The sequence below is a fragment of the Lontra canadensis genome, unplaced genomic scaffold, assembly GCF_010015895.1.
Source record: "Lontra canadensis isolate GAN:19392208 unplaced genomic scaffold, GSC_riverotter_1.0 scaffold2, whole genome shotgun sequence".
NCBI classification, from domain to species: domain Eukaryota; kingdom Metazoa; phylum Chordata; class Mammalia; order Carnivora; family Mustelidae; genus Lontra; species Lontra canadensis.
Window position 1 is genome coordinate 64,224,425 of NW_022630996.1, and position 10,519 is coordinate 64,234,943.

The following is a 10,519-nucleotide window of genomic DNA, read 5'->3' on the forward strand; positions in this document are numbered from 1 at the left end:
CCTCTGCTGCCTCCACAGGCACTGGGTCACTACCGTCTAATGTCAAAACCAGTCAGTTCCACCTGCACTGATGATGCTATAACGTGATAGCTCTAATGAGGCATTTGCACCCAAACTGCCAAAGCTGCCAATGAGCCAACACTTTCAGCAACACCAAGTCACAGTAATTTTCATTACCGCGGGGTACCCCCTTCATGGCCTACTTTGTCAATGCAGTGGGGAAGCATGCTACATGTCTTTATAGACTCTAATGAAAACAACACTGTTGGTGTTCATCCTTGGGCTGTCTTCTTGGGAGGCTTCAGGCACAATTCCATGGGGGACCATCCAAGGGCAGTATCCTTGTACATCTTACTCTCCAGACCCTGACACGAATCTTCCACCATGCTGGGGGAATTTGGCTCTCAGTCTAGGTGAGTTGTATCCCAGGAGGTGGCTTGGTCTTCATTAAGACAGAATTCTGGGGGTGCCTGGGTAGTATAGTCAGTTGGGCAACTGACTCTTGTTTTCCACTTGGATCATGATCTTAGAGTCCTACAATTGAGCCCTGCATCAGACTCTGTATTCTGTGCGGAGCCTGCTTGATGTTCCCTCTCCCTCTGCCTCTCTCTCTTTCTCAAACAAATAAATAAATCTTAAAAAAAAAAAAAAAGACATAATTCTGCTTGCGCTATGCAGGCATGTTTGAGTTACAGTATAATCTCATTTGCCGTATGCAATCATTTCTTAATCTATTTATATCCTTTGTACCCATTCTCTTTATCTTCTGCCTCACTTTTTCCCCCCTCATGCACATTTTCTTGACAGTTTGTAAGTAGCATAATGTTTCTTCATTTTCTTAATTCTTATACTTTATTTTTTTATGCTCGTGGAAGGAAGTAGGGGAAAAAAATCCTTCTTGTGCGGAATGATCTCTTTTCGATTGTAAATTTCTTAAGAACAGGACCATGTTGTAGCATGTAGTGCCTTGTGCATGTGAATCCTTAATAACTGCTGTTCTGACTCAGAAAATAAAGCTCAGGATTTATAATAAGTCCTTCATACTATTAACTTTTTGATAGAACATAAATATAGATGTCAAGATACTAAAAATATTGGGTGGGTTTAGGAATTAGAGATTTTTTTTTTCAAGGCATCCAATAGCTAACCTTTCCCCAAAAGGAAAGAAAGTGGACAGAAACAGGATTTTTGTCTCTTTAGCATCTGCTAACAGAAAACCTACTCTTCATTAGGGCTGCTTATGTGAATGTATGTTAAGAAGCAAACCATATTTGAATAACTTCAGTTTCAGTAGTTTTCCACTTCTTAACATTTTTCTGCCCTAGTGTTCCAGAAGTTTCTCTTGTCAGTTAGCCAGTAGCTGGCTGTTGCATCCTGATGATATATTCAAACATAAGGATTCAGTGTAAGGTCAACAAAAAGGCTCTCTCAGATGTGGAGGGAGCTTGCACAGCCTGCCTGCATTCCTGCACACTACAGCTCCACATTTCCTAAGACCTGGGCTTCGTTTGCCAAATGGAACAAGTTATAATTTTAAGCAGCCTTAAATTGCACTGCAGCATTTTGTATGAAGCAACTGAAATTCTGTGCTAATTAGGACTATTTATATCATGGGGATATCTTGCAGAGTGGAATATTTAAAAACCAAATTTTACTGAGATCTCACCATAACACTCCTTAGCCTTCCCACTGTGGGACCTCCTTTGGGGTGTGAGTGGCTTCTAATAAGTTCCCTTTAATGCTTCAGGAATAAGAGCCCTCAAGTAGCACCTAAGACGCCCCTGTTGATTTAGCCTTTCAGCCTAGAGTTTTGGAAAGCGCTCAGAACAACGAATAAAAATAAGCTTGGAATGATTACATTTCAAACTAACATTTTGTTCACTCACAAATTATTAGATACCTTATTTTAAAAGGTTTTAAATTTTGCTGAATGTGGGCGCCTGGGTGGCTCAGTGGGTAAAGCCGCTGCCTTCGGCTCAGGTCATGATCTCAGGGTCCTGGGATCGAGTCCCGCATCGGGCTCTCTGCTCAGCAGGGAGCCTGCTTCCCTCTCTCTCTCTCTCTCTCTCTGCTTGCCTCTCTGTCTACTTGTGATCTCTCTCTGTCAAATCAATAAATAAAATCTTTTAAAAAAAATTTTTGCTGAATGTAAGTCATTATTTGATTAATTTATGGTAAACCTGAAATAGTCCTATCAGAGAAAAATAATCTGATCTACTGACTGCTTTAACTTTCCCTGAAATTTAATGTCTCTTGCTTTATATATTATCATACCCCCTCTTTTTAGTTACTGACCACATGAAAGAATATAGTATTTATACATATTATATAATTGATCTAAAGTAGATTTGACTTGAATAAAATTTTAGCCAGGCAATGTGTTAAGCTGTTGGGATACTGAATAAAGCAGAAAGAGTTAACTGTACAAACTATTATATAAAATGTGTAAGCTCTAAGATAATGAACATACAGGATGGCACAGGAGTGTGTAGTGGGGACACAATGATTGCTCACTACATGTCTGTGGGGGTCAGGGAGACGTATCAGGCAGAGAACACACATATTCAATGATGACGTAGTTTTCCGCAGCTATTGCAAGCTTTGGTCGTGGTGGAGGGAGAAAGAGATGTGATATTTTAAAATCCTGAATTAGAAGTACAAGAATAATTTCCCTATAAATAATTAGTTGTACTGGATATTTTTTTTCCTTTGGCACTTAATACATAATTATATTAAAAAGGCAAATGCATACACATATGTCATATTATCCTCCCCTACACAGATGACATCAAACTGGTTGACAGAGTGGAAATAATGGATGACAAAATTAAAACCGAAATATATCATTTTAGTCTGACAAGATGAAGTTATCTCTTCCTGTGGAAAACAAAATGATATTCATCAGGGATACAAGTAAAGGCTTAAATTTAGATTAGAAAGTGGAAGCTGAGGAAAACCTGGTTTGCAGAACAGATGGGCCTCCTGAACACCAATAGACTAAAATATGAAAAGCATATTTTCATTCTGGGAGTCACTTATAAAGAGGGATAGTAACAACTGACCTGTATTCGAGGGAGGGTGGGAAGTCAGGAGCAACTGATGAAATTGATTTGACACAACCGCCCTTTCCTGAGTGCCTGCTTTGTGCCCCGCCTGAGGGTATGAAAATGAAGACACTTCCCTCCTGTGAAACCAATCCCTGTCCACTGGGGAAGGGTGACACATACATGAATCACGGCAATAAATTCTATACAATGCTTACTTACAAAGTGCTAAGGCAAAACAGAGAGGAAAATCAATTCTATCTGGGGTATGAAGGACCTACCAAGACAAAAGAACATGAGTTTGGTCTGGAAGACTGGTGTTTGAATTTGCTCCGTGGTAACAAAGGGCAGGGAAAGCAGGGTATACATAAGGACTTGGCAGGTGGGAGAAAGTGAGAGGTTAATTGTAACTCTTCTATCATCTGGAATAGTCAGCAATGAAGAGGATCGCATCAAGATTCAGGACCTTCTGGAGGCTGGAGGGATCACACAGACAACAGAGACTCTACAACAGTCAGTAAAAGATTCTAAACTGTTTTTAGTCACATAAGCATTACGGATTTTGCAGTTTGTCATTTTATCGTTTTGGTACCAGGAAGCTCAAAGGCAAAATTTTAACCTACCTCTGGTGAGTGTACAAGACTTATAATACACCGGTTGCATATTACAAGTTACCTTACCTGTTTTCTCCTTGCCTAACACAGTAAGTTCTATTACTGAATAGTAATATATTATATTTTTCTACATTTATGTTATATTATATATTTTGATAAGCCATATGTATCCTTTTGATTAACAGACTGATATATAAATAAATAGGTAAAGTATGAAGTTATTCTAGAGTCACTTTCCTTTTTCAGTTAATTTAGAAGTATGAAAACATCATGAATTTCCTTTCCACCACTGAATTGTTTCTAAATACTTAAAGACACAAAATGTAAATCAAAACCACAGTGAGATACCATTTCACACTCCTTAAAATGGCTACAATAAAAAAGACAATATCAAGTGTTGGTGAGGATGTGGGGAAATTAGAAGCCTCAGACATTGTTGGAGGGGACATAAAATGGTGAAGCTACTTAGGAAAACTATTTAGTATCTTCTCAAAAAATTACACATAGAGTTACTATATGATCCAGCACCACTCATAAGGGTAAACACAAGAGAACTGAAAACATATGCCCATACAATTGACAAGGATGCAGAGAAAGGGAAACCCTCTTGCACTGTTAATGCAAAGTACTACAGCCACTCTGGATAACAGTATGGAGGTTCCTCAAAGAGTTGAAAAGGAAACTATCCTACCATCCAGCAATTGCACAACTAGTTATTTACCCAAAGGGTACCAAATACAGATTTGAAGGAGTACATGCACCCCAATGTTCATAGCGGCATTGTCTATAATAGCCAAATTATGGAAAGAGCCCAAATGTCCATCGACCATTGAATGGGTAAAAAACACATGGTATATATATACCACGTGTTTATATATATATATATATATATACAATATATATATAATATATATACACACACATATATATACATACACACATATATGTATATATAAGTATATATACACACGTGTATATATATACATGTATATATACGTGTGTGTGCATATATATATATATATGTAACTCAGCCATCAAAAAGAATAAAGTCTTGCCATTTGAGATGGAGCTAGAGAGTATGATGCTAGGCAGAATAAGTCTGTCAGAGAAAGACAAATACTATATGATTTCATTTACATGTGGACTTTAAGAAACAAAACAAACAAGCCTAGGGAAAAAAAGAGAGAGGCAAACCAAGAAAGAGGCTCTTAATGCTCGAGAATATACTGATGGTTACCGGAGGGGAGATGATGGGTGAAATTTCACCCACCCAGAAAGGACGGGTAAAATAGGTGATGGAGACTAAGAAGTGCACTTGTGAAGAACACAGGAAGTATTGAATCACTATTTGTACACCTGAAACTAATATTACACTGTATGTTAACTAACTGGAATTTAAATAAAAACTTTAAAAAATATGCCTACACAGTCCCGAGACCCTGGCCGGCGGAGCGATGGCGGGCCGCGAAGAGCTGAGTGTGCGCGGCTTCGAGGAGTTCAGCCGGCCGCGCTGCGGCAGCGCGACAAGACCATCTTCGCCTACTTCACCCGCTCCAAGGACGCGGGCGGGTGGAGCTGGTGCCCCGACTGCGTGCAGGCTGAACCGGTCGTTCGAGAGGGGCTGAAGCACATGAGTGAGGGGTGTGTGTTCATCTACTGCCAGGTGGGAGAGAAACCCTATTGGAAAGATCCAAATAATGACTTCAGAAAAAATCTGAAAGTGACGGCAGTCCCTACACTACTTAAATACGGAACACCCCCAAAACTGGTGGAATCTGAGTGTCTTCAGGCCAACCTCGTGGAGATGTTGTTCTCCGAAGATTAAGATTTGATGATGGCAACTGTGTCTTGATGTCCTGATTTGCTCTAGTATGAAGGCAACTGCATACCTGCTTTGAATTCATGTTAGCAATACAGAAATGATGATGTGAAACAAACTGGTTTCTGTCTAAATATAAAGTGCTATTAGGGACACCAGGGTGGCTCAGTTGTTAAGCTTCCACCTTTGGCTCAGGTCATGACCCCAGGGTCCTGGGATGGAGCCCCGCATTGGGCTCCCTGATCAGCAGGAAGCCTGCTTCTCCCTCTCCCGCTCCCCCTACTTCTGTTCCCTCTCTCGCTGTGTCTCTGTCAAATAAATGAACATAATCTTTAAAAAAAATATATGCCTACACAAAAACTTGCACACAAATGTTCATGGCAGCATTATTCATAATAGCTCAAGGCATCCCATTAACTGATGAATAGATAAGCAAAATGTGGTATATCCGTACAGTATGCTATTATTTAGCTACAACAAAGAGTGAAATCCTGATACACGTTAAAACATGGATGAACCTAGAAATCATTATGCTAGCTGAAAGAAGTCAGACATAAAAGTCACATGTATGATTCCATTTATATGAAATAGCCAGGAAAAGCAAATCTATATGGATAGAAATAGATTAGTAGTTGTTAAGAGAATGAGAGTGGGGTGGGAAGGAATGAGGTGTGCCTGCTAAAGGTCAGGGTTTCTTTTTAATGATTTTATTTATTTAGTTAGTTATTTGAGAGAGAGAAAGAGGGAAAGAGAGAGAGAATGAGCAGGGGGAGGGACAAAGAGAGAGGGAGAAGCAGACTCCACACTGAGCTGGGAGCCAGACACAGGACTCCATCCCAGGACCCTGGGATCATGACCTGAGCCAAAGTCAGATGCTTAACAGACTGAGTCACCCAGGGGCTTAAGGGTTTCTATCTAGCATGGTAGAATATTCTAGAATTAGGTAGTTGTGAGGTTGTTTAACTTTGTGAAATATCAAAACCCACGGAACATTTTAAAAGGGAGAATTATATGGTATGTAAATTATATCTCAATAAAAAATATTGAAAGAATTAGTTGGGCAGGTAGAATGTGTAGGAGATCAATTAATTATATATTCCTGCAAAAAACTTTGTTTGATACTTTCAGGTACTTTCTTTTGTAACTTTAAGAACTTCACTAAAAAAACCCATTTTCCTCAGTTCTGAAATTTATATAATTTGTTATTTGGAAGAAATGGATACTTACCAACTCTTTTTTTTCCTTATTAATCATAAATTGTCTTTTGAATTGAGTATTAAGACTATTAATAGTTAATTCCTAATTAATTAGATCTAATAAATATTTATTTTGAAATCTAATATCCATCTTTATTTAGACTATGAAACCATTTTAATAATAAACAAAATTATCAAACATTGTTTTTCATATTCCCTAGCTAGATGCTAACATGACATTCACCACACCTGAAGGAGGTACTTCTTACAAGCCTATTCCCAGCACAAAGGAAAAGGCTGCTTGAAACTTTCCAAGCTCCAATAAGTTTTATGGAATAAAATTACTTCATTCTAGAAAGATGTGACTGTCCTCTCCCCTGTACTGTAATTATTCTTTCCTATGAAGCAAGTTCTTAACATGTTTAAGACAACATGAGTTTAGATATCTTAGACTTGGGTTTGTTTTTTTTAATCTTGTAAAATCAGTTGGGATATGGTTGAGCCCTGTCTTACTCACATTTCCCAGTCACCTGGATTAATTGATGTGAACAACGACAATGGTGCTTTGAAGCCCTCAGGTACAACAGTGGAAATGATCACATTTCTTAGTTAATGAATGAATTTCTCTTTCATAAAGCTTTGTTTGTGCAAATAAATAGAGTATTACCTTGATTAGTGAATTCCCTGGGAAGTAAAGGCCTTCTAAGAAGTCATTTGTGTTAAAAACCTAAACAAACAAAATCAGAAGGGATGGGAAGGTAAGCTGCCTGAGAAGCCAGCGTGCTTAGCTTCTCCAGTGGCGGCTCCACTGAAAGGCAACAGGACCAGCCTTGGGGAGGAACAGGAGCCTTTTGAAGTCACACCTCTGCCTGCCCATGACGCCTCCACCTGCTGCACTGTCTCCCTCTCCGTGTTGCTGTCGCAAGCGGGTTCTAAGCAAGAGACAATCTGAGACCTGGGCAAACCACTCAGTGGCCTCAAAGAGGGGTCTGTTGGGCAGACCAGCCTGGCATCTGGCTGTTTCTGAATTAGATTTCTGGGGACAAAGACAATGCAGGCTGGGCGGGTCTGTTTCCTACGGAGAGTCCTAAAAAGCTAGCTCTCAAAGCTGTTTTTTTTTTTTTTTTTAAGTTTTTACTTATTTATTTGTATGAGGGAGAGAGCACACAAGAGAGCAAAGAGCACAAGGGTGGGTGCTGTGGGCAAGGGGAGAGGGAGAAGCAGGCTCCTGCTGAGACGGAAGCCTGATTTGATTCAGGGATCCATCACAGGTCCTGAGATCATGTCCTGAGCTGAAGGCAGATGCTTAACAGGCGCCTCTACTAGCTCTTCTAGTTTTGAGTTCTGGAGCCCAGTGAAGTTTCCACAACACCTTTATAAGAGGAGGTATGCAAGTGGGAGGAATGGTTAGGGGTTTGCCTTGAAGTTGTGTTTGCCAAACACTTCCTAAAGCCTGAGAAACATGAGTTGTCCCCACCAAAAACTAGGGGATGGGGCGCCTGGTGGCTCAGTGGCTTAAAGCCTCTGCCTTCAGCTCAGGTCATGATCCCAGGGTCCTGGGATGGAGCCCCGCATCGGGCTCTCTGCTCAGCGGGGAGCCTGGTTCCTCCTCTCTCTGCCTGCCTCTCTGCCTACTTGTGATCTCTGTCTGTCAAATAAATAAATAAAAATAAAAAAAATAAAAACTAGGGGAGAGGCTGGTGGAGCAGAGGGTCATACTGCCACTGCCACTCCTGTGTATCTTGTCACCAGTTTAATCCAGGATCACCCTGTCCCTACTTGGGTCCACTAGTGGGTTTCTTCTCTAAGCCATGTCTCTTCCTCCACTGAGCACTATTGGTCCCTTACTCATTTCCTTAGCTTTACTTAACCCAGTGTTTCAAAAAGCACCTTCGGCAGTGGGGAGGGTGCCTGGGTGGCTCAGTCTGTTAAGCATCCCACTCTTGGTTCCGCTCAATCATGATCTCATGGTCCTGAGATCGAGCACCATCAGGCTCAGGGCTCAGCAGGAAGTCTGCTCCGGAGTTTCTCTCACTCTCCTTCCCAGTCTGCCCTTCCCCTGGGCTTGAACTCTGGTGTGCTCTCTCTCTAGAATAGATAGATAGATAGATAGATAAATAAATAAATAAATAAATAAATAAATAAATAAAATCCTTTAAAAAAAAAAAAGGCACCTCAAAAACCTCTAACATCCAAACCACCAGAATGGAGGTTCCTGACCACCTCTCTGGCCAACAAACTCATCTTTAAAAGTAAGGCCAGAAATCCTCATATTTAATAAACTCCTCGAGTGATGCTTATGCTTAAGTATACTCAATTTTAAAAATTCTTAGCATCCATTGCTACCTCTGACAAATATTGTATATTTTGAAGATCATCTGCTTTTTTTTTTAAGCTTTTATTTATTTATTTGACAGAGATCACAAGTAGGCAGAGAGGCAGGCAGAGAGAGAGGAGGAAGCAGGCTCCCTGCTGAGCAGAAAGCCCGATGCAGGGCTTGATCCCATGACCCTGGGACCATGACCTGAGCTGAAGGCAGAGGCTTTAACCCACTGAGCCACCCAGGTGCCCCAAGATCATCTGCTTTTATTTTAGTTAACACTGAATTAGGTTTCATTATAACTTGCTTATCTTCAAACATATCCTATACCTCGTATGTTAATTCAACTTGGTTCTAATGAAGCAAGTATTAGAACACATTTTCTCTATTTATATAGGTATGACTGTATTCAAGTGACCCCTGGTCTGTTACTGAATTATCCCTACTTGGGGAGAAAAAACTATAGAGTGGATCAATAGTGTAAAATAAGAAAAAAAAATAGTGGTATTAGACAACCCTTTGTAGATGTTAACTCATTACTGATTTCTAGAAATTGTACTATATTTTTATACAATCCCTGGAAATTTAGGTGCTTGCAAATAATGCATATTTGGGGATACCTATGAATATTTGAAATCCCTCTTCTTAAATCACTGCTGAAAAAGGCTTATTTTTTCAGAGAGATTTATATGTATTGGGGAAGAAAATGTGTACTTTTAGCTATAACAGCCTGGATAGAAAAAAATCTTGCAGTTGGTTTCTAGTGTAGACTAAAAATTATATTTTAGAGAACATTTTTAAAAATGCATTTGTAATGCTAGAAAAATTTCCTCTCCAAAAGTGTCAACGTAACATTTTAAACTAGGGCAGGTGTATTCATTACCTGAATTTGTATAAAATGCAACCCAGGCAATTGAGATTTTTCTTTTTCTACAAGACATTTAAATTAAATATCATGAGAAAAAAATTTCCCTATAAACATGATGATAACTTCATAAAGAATTAAAATCTATAATCACAGCTAGAAATACAGATCAGATTAATTGGCGATGGGATGAACTATGTTCACTATCTCTCACATCTAGCCCTTCATCAAAGGGCAAAAATGCAATCATTTGAAAGATGTGTTTCTCAGGAAAACCATACAGTTATATCTGCAATAAAAAGTGGTGGGCTTATATGTGTTCACTTGGGAGAAGATGGTTGACATCAGTCATTTACCATCTCTTTCTGACCTATTTCTGGGACACACAAAACATGAATCTAGAGGGATATGTATTGAAACGACATATAGGGTAACATAAAGGATAGCAGAGGAGAGGATGTATAGCAAGGAAGAGGAAGAAAGATGACATCTGGAATATAAAGAAATCTATAGAGTTAGAGGATTCGGACTGGTCTGTAGAGTGCTTAACAGAAAATGATGTAAAGGGAGAGGGGGAAATCAATGAGGAATTGGCCATTGACAGAAGCATACTTTGAGAGAACAAAATGGAGAACAGAAGAAATTGAGGAAGCCGGTTTTT

At 39.5% G+C, this 10,519-nt stretch overlaps 1 protein-coding gene across 1 annotated transcript; it reads left to right on the forward strand.

Annotated features, from left to right (window-relative positions):
- The first annotated feature begins 5,112 nt into the window (after positions 1-5,112).
- On the forward strand, positions 5,113-5,690 carry LOC116872650 (thioredoxin domain-containing protein 17-like). Its single transcript, XM_032866033.1, is given in 2 exon segments — positions 5,113-5,163; positions 5,166-5,690. Coding segments are annotated over 2 exon segments (369 nt in total). The 3' UTR covers positions 5,484-5,690.
- The last annotated feature ends 4,829 nt before the right edge of the window (positions 5,691-10,519 follow it).